At 35.1% G+C, this 22,410-nt stretch overlaps 1 protein-coding gene across 3 annotated transcripts in view; it reads right to left on the minus strand.

Moving 5' to 3' along the window:
- Window positions 1-22,410, minus strand: part of AUH (AU RNA binding methylglutaconyl-CoA hydratase) — a 107,947-nt gene that overhangs the window by 49,099 nt on the left and 36,438 nt on the right. For all 3 annotated transcript variants that reach the window (XM_062600209.1, XM_062600208.1, XM_062600210.1), the window contains exons 5-6: window positions 9,692-9,784; window positions 8,678-8,734 (exon numbers count right to left, since the gene is read on the minus strand). In XM_062600209.1, the coding sequence (XP_062456193.1) occupies window positions 8,678-8,734; window positions 9,692-9,784 (150 nt within the window). The remainder of the gene's footprint in view (window positions 1-8,677; window positions 8,735-9,691; window positions 9,785-22,410) is intronic.

Below are 22,410 nucleotides of genomic sequence, written 5' to 3' on the forward strand. Positions count from 1 at the left end.
CTCATCTTCCTCACCCCATATTAACCCGGGCCTATCACTACGCAGATTAACAAGTTTCTTAATACTACAAGGAATGTTTACACCATGTTCTTTAAGCATCTTATTTAGGAACAAATCAAAGAATTAAACTACTTAGTTTATAGTTCCTGTGCAATCAACAAAGAGAAACAGGTGTTGTGCAGCAACTAAGATACCCCAAATGGCCTATACGGTGAGTAACTTTTTTAATTCCTCTCTTTATTTCCTGTCTTCCTCTCCTCTGCTATTGTTTCCATACATATTACCAACTATCAGTTCTGTAAGACATTTTTGCTAGATTCTGTCTGTAAAGATAAACTGTATTACTTTGCCAGCAAGATGGCAAAAGTAAAGTTACAGGCCATTACTGAGACAATCCTTACTCTCTGAAAATCACCTGAAGCAGCAACTTCAAGTAGGACTTTGGAAAAGATAATCCGCCAAGAAGGTACAGAACCTTAAACATAAAACATACTGACTATGCAAAGAGTTGAACCTAGAACTTGGAAGCTCGGGATTTTTGCTTTGATCCCCACTCTATCCTAAGACATGAGACAAATCACTAGATAAATAGTAAGCAAATGAAACTAAGTATTTTCAAACTGTAACTCTTCACTAAGCCAATTTTTAAAAATGGCTTTATGCAATTGTAACTTCTCCATACAGCAACTTTTAATTTTCATCCATGCCCCCACCTTTCCCCAAACATCACTTATTATTACCTAGTCTTCCTTTATTTTTCATGTCAGCCCAAAATGAAAAATTGAAAGAAAATAATACAGAAATTACACACTGATGAGTGCATTAAGAAATTTTTATAATTGATTTAGAGTGGGCAACAGCTCTCAAGGATGAGCTGTTGGTAGTTTCAGGACATATTCAGAGGTGGAAAAGGTGGTTCTTTACAAAGTACTCAACTATCTGGCTTCTTACAATTCTTTAAATAAATCCTAAACTATACTCAAGGGGAAAAACATTTCATCAAAGGCATTCACAGATCCTGCTGAATCTTTATGACTAGATCTTTATGACTGACCAAAAAAGCTCATTTACCAAGACAATAAACAGAGATCATTGTAAATTTTAACTGGCTTTAAAACAGTAAAGGGATCTTTAACTTGTAGTATTTTAGATCACGTTTCTCTCCATTTACTTAATTCCCTCCATCTTCCTTTCACCATAGCACCCCAAATAAATCTATCTTATTTTGCATCTACACTATTAAATGGACTGTGAATTCCATTCATACTGTTGTGCTCTGCCTAAACTTAAGTTTCTATTTGGTGCCATATTGTTCTATATATGGTCAGAAAATTGAATTGCAAATGCAAAGTTTGGGTTTGCCTTCTTTTCAAAGCTTCACTCTACAGTTACCAATGACACAGAAATGGTCTGAAAAAGATACGAGTGTGCTAGTACAACCCACGCTCACATAGACAGAACGTGAATGGGGCTTAAATCTGCATGATTTAAGGAGGAGGGGAAAAAAAAGAAACCTTCTGTTACTTTTATTCATATTTCTGACTGTCACTCAAAAATGAGCAATCCATCAATCTCAGAACACAATTTTAAAACCAAATACACTAACGTATCTATGAGGATGAGGGAAACAACTGATAACTGTATCACTACCTACATCCAATTGTTTGGATACTGGCTCAGGTTGCAAGAATGAAATTCTAATCCTAAATCTTAATAAAAACAGCAGAACCCAGAATTTCAATCTTGACATAAAGCACAATGTTGCTGGAGTCCCGAAGACATGAGAAAGCTTTAAAGAAGATTTAATCATCGTTCATAGCTGATATTTGCTTTTCTCCATATGTGAATTAATCTCCTGCTTCAGGCCTTCCACGGCCATGAAGATTCCCTTTCTCTTCTCACATTCTAACGCTCAGCTTGGCTTCTGGGGGTTTCTTTGTTCTTGTTTTATTTCCTCCTTCCTCTGCAGCATCAAAGGACTGACTTTAACTAGATACAATGGGGTGACGGGGGTGGGGGGAATGCGGGCAGTATTGTTCCTTGTGATTTGAAAATTTCTCAAATGTCTCATCATTAATTCTGGTTTGTAAACAAGATGATCTCCAAATGTAGGTCAGGAAGAAATCAGTGCTAGCAGAAACCACTGGAATGTCAAAAAGGGTCAATTTCCTTACACTGACCTTGAAATTTCAAATAACAAATTCTATACAATTGCAATCACTTCTGCATTGATATTTCCTTTTTCAGAGGAAGTAGGAGTTGTTTTCTTGGGGTGGCGGGGGAGGGAGGAGATATGCATGCATGTGTATTTTTAAGCTATAAATCTTACATTTCTTAGATTGTTTTGGAAAGCATTCTGCGGCCAGGATGCAAAGGGAAAAAGCACAGATTATTCTGTGGATTCCTCTGAAACAGATAAATATTGTACATTTCATGTGAATACGGGGAATGCTTCTGATGACACGGAGTTCTCCAATTTTGTGTTCCTGCAGTATGTTGCCACTACTTGTAAACTATTCTGTTTACACATATAGATCGTAAATACAATTTGAAAAACACTCGTTTTATATAGTGAGTATTTGCAGTATAAGTATTGCATGACATTTTACAATTCTGCTTCAGCATCATCACCATTAGAAATAATCATAAAGCCAGGGAGAAAATGACTCATTTTATGAAAATCAGCTTATTTTTATTTAAGAAGAAAACATAAGAACCACAATTCTCTAACTTACAGAAGCAGAACTAATTTATCTCCCTCCAATAACATTCTACATATTTTGTTTAATTACTTTGAGAAAGAGTGGATGTTCAAACATCTGTTTTCTACACTATTAGCAATTTTTTACTTGAGGCCATTTATTTAACATGATGCATAAAATAAACATTACAAAATATTAAAATGCAAATAAAGCTATCGAGACTTCAGATGATTGAAGAAAAAGTAGATAAATGTTCACAGAGTAACTAATTTAGTGGGTTTCTTTTTTTTAAACTATATCAATTCTTAACAGGACTGTTAATGTTGAGTAGACACTTTTAGACTCCTGTAAAGTAATTTTACTTGTGAAAAAAAAAAAGTGTATCTTGTTGGTTGTTCCCCAGCATATCAACTTTTAAGAACAGCATCAATGAAATTCTGAAGACGTTGATTCATTAGCTTATTTTAAATTGTTTTCTACCAACCTTTTTTAATTTAAGGGATTTACATACTAAAATCTGACAGAAGATTGGGATATGGAAGCAAGGGAAGTATGAGAAGTCACAACAGAGCTCCTTTTTTTTTCCCTGTCTTCCTCCTCCAATCAAACGCTTAGTTGTTTCAGCGCTAAGAGTTAAACTTTAAAAGGGAAAGAGGAGTCAATGGGTACATTCATAATGTGACATTTTTTTATTTTTTTAAATAAAAAAGAGTATGAGAGTAAGAGTTTATGGAAAAAATGCAAAGGAGAAGACAAGACTGAAGGCAGCAAGAGCACGAATGCAGGTGGGATGGAAGGGTATAGATGCAAGAGGTAAAGTTATAGGAAAAGTATCCTTTCCTATAAAAGTCTTTTTTCAGACACAATCATGAGTGATGTATGAGTACTGAGTTTTTCAGTATTTGTCAAATGCAATAATTCCTATTATGGTTGAAACTATGGTACCTAAAGCTAACTGTATTTTTATGCATGTCAGATTTCAACTTGAAATGTCTGACATCTTATTTAACCTTTATACTTGGTTGAATTGCATAACTCCTGCTGTTAGTAAGATCACATTCTGTATGAGTTTGTCACATCTGGAAATAACCTTAATATCCTTGACATCTTTGTCATCTCAAAGACGTGGGTTTTGGTTTTTTTGTTTGTTTTTTTCTAATAAAACCTCAAATAGAGATCTTCATTCTGTTTTAAAAAGTGAAAAACAATAAAATAGTACATAGTAAAATAGATAGTAAAAATCTAAAAATAGATAGTAAAAATTCACAGGGATTACCTAAATCCAATTTTCATGCTTACTTTTATTTTTTTTCCAATGAAAGAAAACTGATTTTTCAGGATTTTCCTCCATCACCTTTTATACTACACAAATACTGTAATTTCCCCAAACTCATTTTAAAATTTTTAAGAGAGTCAAAACAATACTGCTACCAAAGTGGAAAGAGAAAAGAAATGCTTTAATTAAGTATCTCCCTTGCTACGTATCTTGAAGACAAGAAAAAGTCCAGCATGCTACACAACATAGCTTCAGTTTCACATCTGAAAAGAGGTGTCCAAAGTAATTTTAAGATACAGAAAGAATATATGTTTGATTGACATTAACGGAGACTTTTTTTATTTAAAAAAAATGGCTTCTGGGTATAATACGCTTTTAAATTGAAAACTGACAGGGAAAAATATACTCCTGGGGATTATCTGTTGGATTTTATTTTATTTTTAAAGAGACTGAGTTGCTCCTCAAGACTTTGTAGAGACAGCTCTGTAATGAAGTAATATTTTTACTGGAGAAAAAAAATGACAGAATTTATTTTGATGACCTGAACGAAGTCCTGCAAATTAAAATATCTTCAGAAACAAAACAAAACAGAAGTGTGAAGTTTTAAGTATGCAGGGCAGTAGCTACAATTTTAACCCAGCTGGGTCAAATTATCTGCTGACATTGATCTACTAATTTCAAAGGAATTTTCCATTATTTTGTTTTATCCTTCTATATGAAAACATAATTGTGGATGAATATCAATAGCTTAGTTCTATACATAATATTCCCACCAAAAGCATTTGCATAGAACAAAAAATAAGTTTTTTTTTTCTGTCTTCCCTGTCTTCCACGCTTCCAACAATTGTGCCTCATTCTATTAATAGAGCAAGAAAGTGCAAGCAGGCTGTTTGCAGCACTTTTATCTCCTCAGAACACATCTATTATTGAGTGGTATCCAAATAAGATAACTAAATAAAAGCAGATATGCCAGCAAGGCATCCTCTCTCTACTGCAGGCCCAGCATGACATTCATAGTGATAGGCTGGAGATAAACAACAGAAATAAATTATGAATGGAGATAGCTTTAAAAAGTCACAAAATGGAAAAAGGAAGGACAATATATGCTCTAAAAGACAATTTCCAGCCAAGAAGAAACTCTTCTCTGTGAAACACTTCCTGCGTAAGTTGAGAGACAGTAGGAACGACATTCAGTTAACTTAAGAGGTTTGCTTTTTACTCTAGTTTGGGAAAAAAGAGCGGGACAATCTTCGTGTAAGATAGACTCTTTTTACATGAAGTTGAATTCTGTACTGAAGTTGAGTTCTGTACTGACTACTTTGTAATACAGAAAGTAAGTCTCAATTCATGGCACGCACCGAATCACTGCTTCCAGTGAGATTTTGAATGAAACATTTTCCATAGCTGGGACATCTGTCATACACCTCCATCGTAGATTCCTTCACGTTCAATAATGGATGAGTTTATGCTGAAACATTTCCTCTGTGAGAACAATAAAGATCATTCCCTTCATCTGGCTGCCTACTTTTGATACCGTTCTAGGAACCCCTACTTTTGAGACCACTGCCCCGTAGTCAAATTAGACCAAAATTGCCCAATGGATCCAAAGTTCATGGGGAAGGTAAGTGTGGAAGAAAACAGACAAATGAACAGACTGACATACGTACTTGTGGTGGTAGCATAAGACCACTTGTACAATGAATAGTGATTGTGGACTTTCTAACGAAAACAGAAAATGTTAACATTCATTTGGAGGTAACCACCCCAGCATCAAGTTACCAAGCCCTGTTCTCTTTATTACACACTGCCTCAGTCCACAAAATGTTGACTTCCTTTCTGGACAGCGGGATGCATCGAACAGGAAAAACAGAGCCTTGCTACTTAATCTAGCTCACAGGTTGCCAGTTAAGGCTTTTTCTGTAGGTGAGAGAGAACCGAATTTCAATTTCCAAGAGCAAGAGATTCAGTCCTCCTAACGTATAAAAGGAAGCACTGCTCTCATTCCCACTTACTTTTCCTCTGCTGTCCACCATAAGTTTTCTGAGGAGACTCAGCCTCTTAGCATAGACCAAGTATACTCTACAAATGCCTCCTTACATAGAGGAGATCTTCATTTCCAAGTATTAGTCAGGATTTAATTAAGTGCTGCTCAGCCTCAGGTTTCAGCACACTACAGTACTTTTGGGCACAATCAGAAGCAAAATTTCTTTCACCTGGGAACTTTATATTAAAACAGGTTTGTCACTAGACAGTACATAGCTGAGTCTTGTCATGATCACATTCCAAAATTGTGCGGTGTACAGAGCAAGATCCAAAATGTCACAGCCAATCTGCCCTGAACGTATAATACTTGACTATTCAATCCTAGTAATATTCTAGCGCAGCTTTGTGTGTGTAATTTATCAGTTTTTTAAAAAAGCAAACAAAAAAGAAATTTTTCATTTAACCTCAAGCACCCCCACTAATTATCACCGAAGCTGAAATCTCTAGATCTATTATATACAGCTTCAACTCCTGCTGTTTATTCTACTCTGTCACCTGCCAGAAATAAGTCGCCATTCTGTTATGACCAGTTTGGAAGAAGCAACATATATTTTGTCAGTGAGTTTCAGATATATTAGATGGTAAGAGAAATCTGTTAAGACCTTTTAACGGCTACAGCTCTCTCCCCAGCTCCACTGTCCAATCCTACTTTGGCCCAGAAAAGCTGGAGGTAGGCATTATTATAAAAATATTTGATTCATCCATAAAAACTAGGCTTAGGGTTCAACAGAGCACATTTTGCTGCACATCCTTTCCCTCATTCTTCACATTCTGAAGACATGAAGCATCATCAGTTACTGGTTGGATCACTGGAGGTGAAAAGGGCTGAAAGATTCACATCGTGCAGTAAGGTTGGTTTAAGTGCAGGCTAATCAGGAAAAAGTTGTGCTAAGCTGAAATATATTCAGCAAAAATAGTCCTCAGAAAGGCTGGTAAGAATGTGGAAAAATTCTTTACCAAACATATCCAAAAACTTTGCAAGTTTAAAAAGCCTTATACATGGTAATATCTGAGGCACATTTTCAAGAAGCTTCAGAAAAAAAATACATCCCCAAAGTTTTTTATTTGTTTGTTTTTAATGTCAGTGGATAAAAATCACTCCATTATTTTAGGATGAGAAAAAACAAAATATTTTTTCATGCCTCAGTATTCCAACAGCAATAAAACATTCTGAATGAAACTTTCAAAGAAACTCATGAGTCAGTCACCTAGCATTTCAGATGAAAGCATAAGAAGTTTGATATAGCTATAAATAACTGAAGACAAGAAAACATAAGGCAATCTCAGTAAGCTGAAGAATATTGAAACTATCTGGAGAACATGATCTGAATTTTATGGACTTCAGAGTATGCTTTCAATATTACTGTCCTGTGGGATTCCTCATATAGGGAGGGGGAGGGAGAGGGAGCAAAGGAGAAAAGATAAACACAAAGATAAACAACAGCATTTTCTATCTTTTCTATTTCTTCACCAGTGCCTGTCATCAAGGCATATTATCTCATGACAACACCACCAGAAGGAAACATATCTTTGAAATTATCTGTATGATTCATCTTTATCCAGTGCTAAGAAGGGACCAGCCATTAGAATTCAGAGTTATCCTTATGCAAAACAGCTTTGAACACACAGAAAAAGAGCAGCCAGGGAGAAAACACTGGGAGAGAAATCACAACTCAATAATAGCAATAATAATGGAGCCATTTTAAATTGTATGATAGTTGTCTATACTAGTGACGAGATGGGACTTTCTTTTTTTTCTTATTTTTTTTTTAACACAAAGTTCCTATCAGTGTTCCCATTATGGCAGTTTTTACGTTTCTCCCATTGAAATTGGAGCTAGTGTTTTCGAAATAGTTTCCACTCATTAAGAAACTAGGCATAAAGAAAGAGTATAAAGTTCCCCCAGAACTTACAGAAATGATGGTCAAAGCTCAAGGCGGGGAGGGAGACAGATTGTTTTCAAGTTATTGTCCTTTCTCCATAAAAGCAGATGTCTCAATTAAAACAATGGTCCATAAAATAAAAACAAATGCTTTCCTAACACAGAGGCCTCATCAAACATTATGCATACCTTTTTATAACTTTCATTCATCCTGAATCCAGAAAAAGCAAGCCAACTGGCCTTTCAAATAAAAAAGGTATTAAAAGAGTTTTTGTACCCCCAAAAAAATCTCAAAAAATGTTGGTAACACAAAAGATCCATTCACAACCATAGTTTCCATTTTTAAACTTTTTACAACCAATTCACAAGCAGCATGAAAATAGAATTTGCATCCTAAAGTACCAGATGGTATGCAAAAGTGGATCGTTAAATTACCATTTTTGTATACTGATATTTAACATTACCTTTTTTCCTAGTCTGACCAGAATTACTCAGCCTTCCAATTATGACATCAAATCTCACTTACAAAACCACTCAGTACTGACTGATTTAATGTAAACTTTTGATTAAAAGTACAAGCGCCATTTCCTTAAAATGAGAAAAAACTTTATTAATTTTCTGTACGTGATATGAGCAATACGCTTTAAAAACATGCCTGTAATCCTTAATGGAAATACAAAAATAAGCACAAATTCATAAACAATAATCCAAATCAAAGTACCCAAAGCACACGCTATTTCATCATCTAAGAGAACGAAAGCAAAACATTCATACCTGCACCTGGAATGATTGCCAACTTTGTTTCAACTAGACCCATTTTAGCAGATGAGGCTGAAAATCAAAATTTAAATATAAGTTCTTACTATGATCTGTATGAAAAAGCCTGCAGAAATATGTAATAGCAGACTGACAAGAACGCTAATTTATTACATTTGCTTCATAGAGTACAAATGAACATTAATAAGTATCTACCTATGAAAAAAAAACTTTAAATAGATTCAAGTGAGCTTAAAAGAACGAACTAGTCCGACCAAGGCAAGTTCTGTACCTTATTAATTTTCACATAAGACAGGTGATGCAAGTAAGCTAGGAGAACAAATAGCAGACTTATTTGTAGAATGTAAAGTATTTTAAAAAGTTATTATTTAACAACTCAAAATGGGGGGAATGTCTGTTTCAAATGATTATGAATTCTTTAGCTGACTGAATACTCCCTCAGGGTCAAACAGCTTTATATACTATGAGTTACTGGCAACTGTTCAGGACTAAGTTTCCATTTACTTTCCAACAAATGGCTTTACAGTTCTGACAGCTGGATAGGTCAAGGTTCCTCTTTTCATGTGCTGTTGTCACTTTTATTTTATAACAGCTTAATTGCTTGTTTAATAATAAACTCGCACACAAGTTTTGCTTGTCCCCTGCAACCTGTTTTTATACAAACAAAGAATCCATCCAGAACTCTTCAAGTCAGGAGAAAACTTTAGTAATTAATGTAAAATATCAAAATATCTACCTAACCCTTCTGGGAATACTGCTAATAATAAAGCGAAGATCATAAGAATGACATAAAACACGCAACAAAGATATTCCAGTTACCAGCAGTAAGTGGTATGAAATTAAACATCAGCAATTACTTCAGTCAAGTTCCTGCTAAACGCCCAGAAATAATTGGCCCTAAACAATGTTAGAATACAAAATCAGTTTAAAAGACTGTTGCCAAGACAAAGATTAGTCAAGCCTCCTGCAACACTAATAATCCTTTGTTCAATTAATAGGATCCAGGCTTACCTGCCACTCTTATGTCACAGGCTAAAGCAAGTTCTAGGCCACCACCTAACGCAGTCCCATCTATTGCGGCAATAGTAGGTACTGGGAGATTAGCTGAAAAAGAAAGTACTGGTTAACACTTGCCTCACAAAAATCATGTCTTGGAACACTACCTTATTACATTTTATTCAAACCACAGTCAGACTAGGAAAAAGCGTTTCATAAAACAACAATGCAGATCTTAAAACTCGTTGTTCAGTATCACTTTGGCAAAAAATTGACACTCCCACCCTCCCAGTCACTTTGAGGCCAAACTGCATTGCAAGTCTTTTTCTTCAACTTCAGCTCAGTTTGGTCAAAAAATTGACTAGGATGCTCTAAAAACACACACCGGAGATCTCTCCAAAGAACAAAACAGGAACATCTGAAGAGCCACAAACACAAACTCAGCAGCCCCTAGTTGGATATAAATGCTCTCTCACGATTATTAGCAACTCTGACAATGGCATAGCTAGAAGCTCTCCGCATCCTAATACTCCCAGGTGTCATGTGGCTACCATTATGGTCCCTTTCCATTATAAGGCAGTAGCTAGCAAGTAGCCAACTAGAGTGTGGGAAAGCCTCCAACTATTTTAAAAACAAAAAAAAACAAACACACACACACACACACACACGTTGCACATACATATGATAGGTGGCATGGTCTCCAGAGGCCTCTGTGACCATGACAACGTACCATCAGTGCTCTCACATGAGGAATAGTTGAATGCTTAATACTGGAATATGTACTGCTCTTCACCTCTAGCAGGTTTAATCTGTTTTCTGCATCATAAACCCAAATAAGTCTGATGAAAAATATATTTTCTCATGAAAAATAAACTCATGTTTACAGCTTTACCTATAGTTAATATTGCAAACTATCAATAATTTTAAACTATACCCCAAAAATATTCAAGTGGCATATTTTTGCTACTAAAATTTCAAAGACAGTCAGAAGCAATGAACTGTTGGAATTCATTAACTGAACACTCGAGTATACTGTTTGTTGAAATGTTAAACCAACTCTTGACAGCAACAGTTTTTTCTGCAGATGTTAAGAAAATATTTTCTTCACTTTAATGCTTCAGCTACTTGAATTCAATGACCAGTTCATTCAGTCTTAGCTGGAAGTTGAAAAAGAAGAAAAATCTGCTGCCAAAATACAAATGAAAATGAGGTGCGAGAAAGTAAGATCTCCCCTTTTAAAACCTAGAAGGATAATGTGACCAGAAATTATCAATTTAAAATATTAATTACAAATAATATTTCCTTTTTAGTGAACTTGTTTGTTCTAGGTTTAGACTTCTTTTCATTGAATCAGATAATTTAATTTTTAAAAGATACCAATCAAATGTTAACCTATATCAGCATAAGTAAATTTGTATGAACAAGTATTGCCCTACTGGTTAACAAAACAAAGCAAACTGAATGAAAGCCTACTTTTAGTTGCAAATCAATCAACATCCTTTTATGATTAAAAGCTAATGAAAATCAAGTTTTCTTTAAATAAAAAAGAACAAAAAGTTTTAAGTGCTATTCAAGATTAAAATAGATGCTACAAATCAAAGTCTCTTGTTCAGTGGTTCAGAACTGGTGATCTGAATCAACTCCAGTGCCAAAAAACACTACTGATTACTGTCTGCAGCATCAAGGGCTTGGAGTCACTTAAAAGACTTCAAGATACCCATTATATTTGGCATCTACCACAGAAGGCATAGGAGACTGACAAATACAAGTAAAATCTGCTTTTTTGCTACCTACATTTTCTTAGTAATATGGGAAGACGGGATTAGAATGCAGCTCCCATTTCCAGCAGGGCCAGAGGGCTCACCAAAAACCGGAACTGTCGCTCTGAACCATACAACCACATGCCATACAACCTAGCTTTAAAAATTTACAGTTGATATAGTGCTTTCTTAAAGGAAACTTCCTCTGCTACCGGTAACTGAAAAATCATTTGCCTGAACACAAAGGCATAATCATCATTAACTGCAGTTTCCAGGGATTTCTGGCTACATGGATTTCCCATTCTTGAGAGATTAGCAAATAATATCCTGAGTACTATTTACAATATTTTTGCAAGACTTTAAGGCAAACTACTTTCTCTGTGATAATCCCAGTACACTACTACAACAGAAATGAAACTCACGTAGAACAGTATTATAAAACAGCTTGGTTTCGAAAACTACAACCATAACTAATGAAAAATACTAAAATTCTTAATTCATAGGACGAAAAAGCAGTTTGGACTTCTTCATTGTGCATTAGCTTCATCACTTCAAGGATATTAAATTAAAGGGACATCTGACCTGTGCAAGCTGACAATGAATGACCCTTTAAAGTATTATACAAATTCTTTACAACAGCTCTGTCCTAATGCCACATAAACATCAAAAGAACTAAAAAAAGTTAACCTATTAAATATCTTTTTGTGAAACATTAGAAAAAACAGTATGAAAATAAATTAGCAATTGCTCTGGATTTCAAAATGAGTTTTTAAGTCATTAAAACTTAATGCAAAGGGTAAAACTTCTGGGAGTTTTCACATTGTGTACCACAAAAGATACTTGTTTATGTTTATCTTCATATTTTTAATAAACAATAGCTGAAATTACTTAGTTCATAACAAACCCAGGGGAATGGAAATCAAGGCCTGCAGAGTTGAGTTGTGTGGCTCAAATTTTTTAAATGCTAAATTAAATAAATAGACAGGTCAGTCTCCACAGTGATTTTACGTGCAAAACTCACTTGCTACAAACGACAGGCAGAACATAGTCAAAGCCTTGTCCAGCAGCTCAATAGTTTTATTCTAAAGTGTTCTATAATTTTGTCATGCTATAGATAACTGATATAAATTTAAGACAAGATTTTGTACAACCAATCATTAGAGCTAGATCTGAAACGTGATATGGGTTTATCAATGTAAAATTGCAAGCTGCATAAAGTATGCTAAAGGAAATAGAAATATATAAATGGTCCTTTAGATGTAATTAGTCTCTATCTTCAAATTAGTCTGCCATAGATTATTTAAATTGGAATTACTCGTCTTAATCAAAGCAGCCAGAATCTGGTGTTTAGCTACATTCAAACGGAATCCCACTTCAAAACTTTTCCTTTTAAAATACTTGATATGAAACGCCAAACTTAAGGACACAGTCACATCACTGCCGTCATCGCTCCCCTTCTAGCATCTGGACAATGCCAAAAGAGCCCTTACTGTCAACCCCAGTTCTCACTTCCGTGATCTCTGGCAATCAATCCTCAGAAAGATCAGAAGTAAAGCTTTTAGCCCCTACTGATCCACGCATAAGATTTGTAAGCCTAACTTGTCTTTTCGGTAATCATGAATAGACAGCTAGTGTCCAAGAAGAAGAATTTTTGTTTTTCAATATTGACTTTAACAAAGTAGTGACGGTACTCCTCTCAAAAACCGGAAGAGTTTCTAAGCTACAAGTAGTAGCAATAGAATTCAAATTTATGTGACAACATAGTTGAGTTCTGACAGAATAGAATGAGAATCAGAATGGAGAAATACACTTCTCTAAACTACTTATTCCACAGCTGCATTTCCGATTATTTGACAAATAATGTTTGTTTAGTGCGTAACTCACTAGGACAAGCAACTTCCAAGTGTCATTTCTAGCAGCTTATTTTTCCTCCTGAGTAATGAAGCCCATAAAGCATAAAGAAACAAAAGATGAACTGTCTAAAAATATCCTGCATACTCTGAGTATTATATGGTATACTGGAGGAAAGCACACTATAAATTGAGGGATTTATAAAAAGTTCTGCAATTCATTATCTAACTCAAGCAGCTAAAGAAAGAGTGGCAAATATTTGCATTCTTCTGCGTGCAGCACAGGAGAAATCTTTATATCTTACCCATTAAAAAAAAAACTCTCTCATTTGTTTCTCAGTACATCCATTTAAAAGTGATCCATCGTGACAATGACACCTTCTAATTAAGCAAGCAAATGGTCACCTACCCCCAAAATGACTAAACTCAGCTAAACAGCTGTTTGTAGATAGCATAATTGATGGGCCAGCCATTAGGGAAGCAAGAATAACAGAACAGTGAAAATGTCAAAGAAAGAACTATCAAATTTGGGGTTTGTTATTTTATTATTAGAAAACAATGTATTATATATTATTCATCTTCAGTGAGGACTTTCTGTATCATCCGAAAATCTACTAACAACAGCTTAAAATCACGTAATACTTCAAGTCTGACTGCACTTTATGGGCCAGTTCCTCTACCAACAACGGAGAAAGGTACAAGATCTGCTGCTATATGGAGCTCCTTCACAAACTCAAACGTTGCAGGTTTTCTGGTGGCAGATTAGGAAACAATATGCAGAAGGCCACAGGCATAAATATGAATTTTGAATCAGTATTAGCAATGATTTATAACTATATGCTAGCATGCTGTAATTACTACAAAAGGATTATCTGGTTTTAAAATACAGTTTATATCTAAATATTCATGTTCTGTAACTCAGTATCACCCTAAATAGATTTCTCTTCCACCTTTTAGCTACAGAGACCTTTACCTTGGGGAGCAACATCATGCAAATAGATTACCTCTAATTCAGATTCTTCCCCTCAAAAAATAAAAAGTGCACACAACGAGGTACTTTGAGCGGTAAGCAGAGGCAGTCTCGAAGTAGTTACTGCAACTTGAATATTCTTTATTTTAGGAAAATTTTAATCACAAAAGTGCACTTTCATGTATATTAAACTATTTCATAGGAAGCCAGAAAAATAGCTGTAACACATACAGAATGCTACCCAATTTCACCTTTCGGGATATCTTCATACAGAAGAACAGCAAGTCACTAAGATGGAATACAAACTTTGCAGTTGAAAAGGAACGTCAGTTGTGTTTGAGGCATTTACTTTGCCCTGCAAAATCTGATATGAAGTCAGTCAGTCACTACAATAAAGCTTACTTGCATTTTCAGCTATAAGCACTGCCACCAAAAAAAACGCCTTTCCAAAGGAAAAAAGCTAACAAAAACCAACTCACTCAACAAATGCTTTCAGCCATTATGCAGGATAACCATAACACAAGGAAGTCCACTGGAATAAAAAAAAATATAAAAATATAAATAAAATTTTAAAAAAAACAATGAAATACCTAGCAACATATGAGACTGGCTAAAAGAGACTGAAATAGCTGTCAAATCTCCCTGTCTGAACTTTAAGTCAAGGAAGATTGGACAAATCATTTTTGTGTGAGGCAGGTATGAATGGCTTTTTTGCATGTGAGAACTGCAAAAAACAAACATACAGGAAAAAATGCTTACTCCCAGTAATTGATATATTTACAATTTTATTTTTTAAATAAACAGAAATACTTCCTTGTCCAAAAGTATGACCATATTTCTCAGTTTGAAACATCTACACATGCATTTAGATACAGAAAACTATTTTCCATACATTTGCCAGTTGCAACTGTGAAAGGCTATTAGCTACCCCCCAATTCTTGTGTTTTGAATAAGAAGCTTAGTAAAGCTACAATTGCTAGATTTATCTGAACATCACTATCTTTGCTCTCATACTTTCAAAGTTCAAACAAATAACTCAAAAATAAAATTTCCGTGTGACTTTTTACTGCTAATACTTGTAAGAAGTTTTGCCTTTTTTTTTTAATGAAAATGGTTACTGTTGATTGTTTACAGCTGATTATTAGGCAAAAGATATTTGTAAAGTTTATGATCTTTTCTTTATTAAAAGCTACCAGTGATGACAGTAGCCAAAGGGCTTTCTGAAAGCATCTCTCTGAATCCTATTAATTCCCCAGTTTTCTTCATTGATTCACTAACCCTTATAAATGGCCCATAAAAATATTTTTGAAGTGACACAGAAGACTTTGTATAGGAACATTATTTTCTATTTAGTACCTTTTTATTGACATGTAATGGGGACAGTCTGTTCCACATTCTTGATAACAGTAGTGAAAGCTAAGAAAGTACTGGGACTGAGAGATGCTTTCCTCTGTAGCCTACTTTCCTCTGATCTTCTTGCAGCTTTTTGTATTATATGAAGTATTTCAGATATTTCATTCAAATTCAGTAGCATGTTCCAAGTTGATATATAGACTCCTCAGCTGTCTTCATATTTACTAATGTTCCTTTTTGTATTCTTACTTTGCCCTCAATAAAACAATAACAAAGTAAGCCTTAGAGGACATAATCTACCTTGTGTGCAAATTTCTTTTTTCATATAGCGCACACAGAAAATAAAATAGCACAACTATCACCTCAAAGAGTTAAGAGAGCCCAAAGGGACAAGACTTTCATTTCTCTGTTTATTGGGTGCTTGTTTCACTCACAGTGTGAAGATAACACATCCTCTAGTACCAGTATAAGTAACCTGTTTGACATAATATAAAGAAAATCCTGAGAGTGTGATCATTTTAGCCGAACATTTCTAGAGATTTTTCTCTTGTATCTGTTTTCATCAATATTTAATATACATATGAATATTTCATATTCATACATTAGTTACTTTCTCCACTCTTAAATGAAACATGGAATTAAATTTCAACTGCTCTAATGCCAATATATCTTTAGTTCTATAATAACCTCGTACAGTAAGTAGTATTTTCTATCAGCTCCTTCACTGAGCACCACATAGGAAACAAAGAAGTCTCTAAAAAAACTGTTTCACAGTAAGCTTAAAAGAAAAACAAACAAACAGGCACTCTAGCTCTGTAACATTACCAAAGCAGTTCTGGCCACCTTGACTTCCAGCACACATCTAGACAAAATCCATGTTCAATGCAAGACTTAACTATGCTATTTTGGAGTCAAAACCTATTACTGGGTTCAAGCAACTAGCTTAGGATTTCTTGGATAGCACAGAGCAGCACAATACTTTCTGTACCATGCCAGGTGCTGCTGCCCTTTGAGTATCACTTGGCTCTAGGCACAGGGCCAGAGACTGAGTCAAGCAAGGCAAAAGAGCTAACAAATTATTCTCTCTCATTCAGGGGTAGAAACATTCACATTCAAACCTGAACAGGGTGAGGAAGGGAAAGAATTTCCCAACACATCAAACCTAAGTAATATGACACCCTAGAGAGGGGACAAAAGCAGTGGACAGTAGGTCATACTGGAGGCACGTTTTAATAGTCAGTGTGCAACTTGGCTATAGTGATCGCAAAAGACAGTATGACCATGTAGAATCTCTCTTTTTGTACCTTTTTTTTGTGGTAGAAAAAAGAAGCGCTATGTCCACAGCATAGTCCCTTTTCCTCATAGAACAACATTTGAAATTATTATGAGGGAAAACTTACACTACAGCTAAGATTATATTAATTTATGTCAAGACTGAGTGGCAGTAAGATCAAAGAAAAGGATCTGCCGCGCAAAGCCACCTCCTTCCCTAATCCTTAGATCTACAGGAAGGGAAAAAAAACAGCTGATTCTGACAGTAACACCCTCTGTTTCTGTATCATTTCTATACTAATTTTTTGAAAGTTATTATTATGGAAAGAAAAAAAGTAAATGAACAATCCTGGAAGCAATATCGTCATATAAATAGCTAATAAACATCTTGGTAGAGAAGTTTAATGTTGCATTCATTGGCATTATAATGGTAGAAAGTTTAGAACTGCGGTTTTTAATTAAAAATAATCCAATGCAATTTGACAAAGCACGTAATTCCAGCTCTGCAGGGACAGTGCTGTCTATTTAGGAAACAGGCAATACTTAGTCAAAGGGTATCTTAATTAATTCAATGTTAAGTGATAGAGTGAATCAAAGCTACTACTGGAAAACAACCAATGGCTCAGCAATGCGTTTCAGAATACTAGCAGTCTTTTATTAGCCATGCTGGAGCATAGTGCTTCAGCTGAACAGGCAACAACATATCACAGCAGAAGAAATACTGTGCCAATAATCACCCTTCCACAGCTTCAGTAACACAGGGAGACCGTGGTGTACGAGAAAGAGGTTGCTAAGGATGGCAGCGTCAGCTATAAATCTTTTTTCATATTTGATTTCTATCTTTGGTATTTCATTCAGCCTCCCAGTGAATGCTTTTTTCACATTATGGCCTCTGCCTGCACTTCCTCAAGAGAAAAGTCCACAGTTGTTCTCACTGGATTACCGAACTGGAGCACTCCATCTTTGCTGCCCAGCTTTGCTTCAGCAAATCTAGATGGATTTGATCAATGCTGCACATGCATTTGTCTCTTGGAGCAGTAATCAGGAGAAAAATATTTGTCAAAAACAGAATATGATCTGTATTATATATAACATGATATTTGTGTGATTTATCTAAAACTGAAGAACCAAAAATATAAAGTTGAAATTAAAAGTGTCTAAATGTAAATTTTCTTACCTAATCCTAGAATGTCATTCTTCATTCTGGTAGGTTCTGTATAATAAACTCAAACACCTAGTCTGGGCAAGACAATCTACTGCTTAGTTTTTCCAACTGCCCAATATGCATTCCTGTATTACATGTACCTTCTTTAAGGGACAGGCAATTTTATATCCATTTCAAATCACAGCTGCCTCAGAAGTTGTCACTTTAAACTTTCCTGCGCTTTTGAGCATCTTCCTAAACCTAATCAAGCTGGTTTACGTGCCTCTGCCACAGACGGTCAGAAGCGGTCTTCATGAAGTGGACTTCTACTATCCTTCATTTAACAATGGGCCACCAAATTCTAAAACCCTCACTTACTTGTATAATCAACAGCAAAGTCAAGCTTGTCCACACCCTTCCTGAAGCTCCAAAAATTAGCAGATTTTGTTCTATATCAGAACAAAATATTTACATACTATTATTTTAGTCTCTTAATGTGATCTATCATATGAAAATCATGTTTATTACAGGAAGAAATTGTGTAATATCGCTTAGTACAGAAAAGTGATATATCAAGCTGTAAATCTGTTCACTAGGAACATCTGCATGTCTGCATGACGTGAAATTTCATAGCACAACAGTTATTATAGAACGAATTTAAGCTGAGCATGTATTGCATAAGATCTATAAATAAATGATTGTGTAAGAAACTGCAAAATGCATTTTATTGCATTGTGTCCAGAAACAAATTTAGAACCCCTCTCCACTTACAAAGCATCTTAAATACTGGATGAAAATTTATGGATCATTCCTCAAACTGTCCACACTTTTCCAACATACACATTTTTATTCAGTATCAATCATACTGTAAAATCTCAAGAGAATCCTTAAAGCTATCTCAAAGTAGTAAATAATCCTCAAAATAAAGGCAGTAGTCATCCACACATCCTTTGGAGAGTAGGAGAAAGTGAAATTTAGATGTTAAGAACTTACATGTATAAAATATTTTTCATAGCAAAGATTCAATATTCTACATTTAAAGAATCAAATCTTACATTTAGTTTACTATCCAAGGGAACATTCTTTCACTATACCTATCTTGTATGTTTTTGGAATAACTTCACCAGAGAACAAAACAGATTTATGCTAGAAAAAATAGCCAGCAGTACTCCACAGAGGCCCCTAAAACTCAAATACTAAAATAAGGCACTCAATTGGATCTCAACAACATTTCTTTCCTATTTTTGAAGCTTTATCATAAGCAAGTGTGGTGGCAATTAGCAGTAATGAAAATTGTGCAATTCTGATCTCACTCTTGGAACCTCTGGGACCAAGTTTTGACAGCACGCATTCAAAAAATCTTAGCAGCATATTGTTTGGCACAGTCTAAGAATTTCTAAGAATGTATGTTCAGTAAAAAGTTCAATTTTTTGAGTATTTTCTTGAAGGATGAGCAAGGGCGCTCTTATAGGTAAAGCAAAAGTTTAGCTACCACAGAGAACAGCCAGAATGGCAGAGGACTGCTAAGAATACTGCTAAGATGACAAATGCACACACATATATGTACATAGATTTGTAGCTACTTTGAATAAAAAGCAAAGTTATCATTGTTAAGGAAACAAAATGCAAGTAAATCAATGCAAAATGCTTCTATTCAGGAGTCACATTCAAGTTGGATATTTTAAAAATAATCATACCTGTGAAGGGTATGTCTAAACAAGTTACTAAGTATTACCATTTTTTAAAAAATTGTATCACCAATTATGCATGTAAACTAATCAGGTGTCAAAAGCAAAGCAACATAAGTTTTGTTTGTGTGGAACATGTCCAATGAAAGAAAAAAATATTTCCACTAAGTAAATATTAGTATTTCAGTAAAAAGTTCTCCTTTCTTAGCTCAGTTCAGCTCTAGGTTTTGTCAAGCCACTACAAAGTTGTTTTGCCTCCCAGCAGGACACAAAACAAAGCTTGACTATGCTTCAGGTAGGATTTTCAAAAATACCCAAGAAAGTCAGTCTCCAAGTTTTATCATTGTTCAGTGGGATATAGGCACTTAATGCTTTTTATGTTCTTTGGAGGAGCTTTGGCAACCAACAGTGTTTCTCACATATTACAGGTTGGGGTCAAACCTCACCTCGGGCAATTACTAAGGTCTGCCCAAGCCAAATTCTTTCTGCAGTTTCACTTTTTTCTTTGCGTTAAACAACTTATTTTCCTGGTGATGAGTACTTATCGCATTCTGCTCTCTCTGTAGCCTGTTTGTTTTGCAGCTGAAAACATACATACAATTGTAGTATAACAGCCCAGACCCCACAGCTAATAAAGAGATAAAAGAGCATGTATTTAATTGGCAGTTATACCACATAACATATGCTGAAGATTTGACCCATAATGATGGCATTTTTTCCCAAAAAAACTTCAAAAAATTGGGTTTCTGGGAGTACAGATGATTTGATTTCATTCTGTCAGAAGGCTTGTTTTGTTGTACATGGTTTCAAGAGAGCTATTAACGTTTTTCTCTGAGCTTTCCTGTGTGTTAAAACAGCCTTACATCAACAATGAAGAGCCTTACAGTAGAATATACTAATGGACAAGTAGTCTAATATTCCTACTCTGAAGGGGAGGGGAAAAAAAAAGAAAAAAAAAGGAGAGACAACCCACACAACTCTGATATAATTTTAGCAAAAGCAATCACTGCTAAAAATAGAGGTTGCTTTGACTTTTTTCCCCTTCAACTTAAAGCTCTTAGAGCTGCAACTAATAGCTCAGTACAATTTTTCAGCTTTTTTTCCAAGTGCTTATTTTTATACTGAGTGATATTTACTGCAGTCTTAATACTTCACCCAAATTTAGCAAGAAGTTATAAATTAAACCCATAAAAATACTGTAACAAACAAGTGCAGTATGCTTCTAATTTCCAGAAAATTCCTTTCTGTAGCTGTTCTCCAAAACGATACTGCAGCCTTCTAGAAAACCACTAATGTAAGGATTTTAAACAGCATGAAATTGACAGGAGCTAAAGAAAACCAAGACATGTCAATTCTAAAAAGCTAAGTTTATTCAGCTACTCAAGATGTAAGTAACCTTTCCAGCATTTTGTCTACAGAGTTTAAGTTAATGTTTTTCTTTCTGGAAACACCATTAACAAAAAAATTTTTTTAAAAAAAAAGAGTATCTCCTTACTAGGTCAGAGAGCTGAACACAAACAGAATTATCAAAACATGACCTATTTCTGAAGAGTAAAAACTAGAACACATTTTAAATGAGATGACAGCATTAAACATGGATAGAAAAAGAACAAAGTGGGAAATTGGAAATATTGTTCCCTATCTGTAAAGTATTTGTGCAGTGGCAAATAATCATTAGAGAATTCTTTTCACTCTTTAATCATCTCATAACACTCTGGTTGGTGCTAGGCAGGAAAAATATCTTGATCTGCTTATTTTCAACATACTGATTCACTGCCAGTAATGCAATGCAAATACAATATCCCACCAGTTCTACTAAAGCTGCATTTTGTAATGCCTGACCACTTCTTGTTCAGAAGAAAAAAAAACTGAGACCCTCTGACTTGAGAAAAAAAAATAATAAAAAATGTTCACTTCTATTCATCAGGGCATCATCACACAGCAGCATATCACATGCATCAATCTAATCTCCAGGTTTTAAAATAAATCTACTTGTCTACTGTCAAAACATGTATGGTGTGGAAACTGAACAACAACATTAGAAGTGATGTCTCAATATTCTTCTCTAACCCTGAGCAACCAATTGCTATTAGCTTGCATGCAAAAACAGTAAGGCAGGAGATAGCAAGACACCAAAATACCATCACGAAACCTTCTACTTTGTAACTAGCTTTTACTGCCCCACACACACCCTGCTTCCCCTTTTTCTTTTAAGAAAGCTGAAATGGCAAAAGAGTCCTCTATCCAAACTAAGCAAAAGTGCTGTTAAGACATTCACCAAGGGCTATGTTCTTTTCCGGCTTACAGCTTGTCTAATTAGCTACAACACCCCCTCACAAACCCTCCTATTTAGGTATTTCAGTGATTTACACTCTCAAATATGCAATTTCACTTACTTTTTAATGCTCCTTTCTTGAGGAAAAGGATGGAGACGAATGATAGCCCTTCTCTGTACTACTTCCAGTCTCCTAAACTTCATGTAATTCGCTTTTAGTGTAATGATCCATTATAAACCACGTAGATAACTCTGGAAATTTGCTTACATACTCTATATTTGAACACTCTCATAGACAAGTTAATCCAGCTGAAGACAATCAAACATTTGCCATACAGTCTTTCAGGTCTGAAGCAAATCATAGAATCAGTAAGGTTGGAAGGGACCTCTGGAGATCATCTAGTCCAACCTCCCTGCTCAGC

The sequence above is a fragment of the Rhea pennata genome, chromosome Z (assembly GCF_028389875.1).
Source record: "Rhea pennata isolate bPtePen1 chromosome Z, bPtePen1.pri, whole genome shotgun sequence".
Classification (NCBI taxonomy): Eukaryota; Metazoa; Chordata; class Aves; order Rheiformes; family Rheidae; genus Rhea; species Rhea pennata.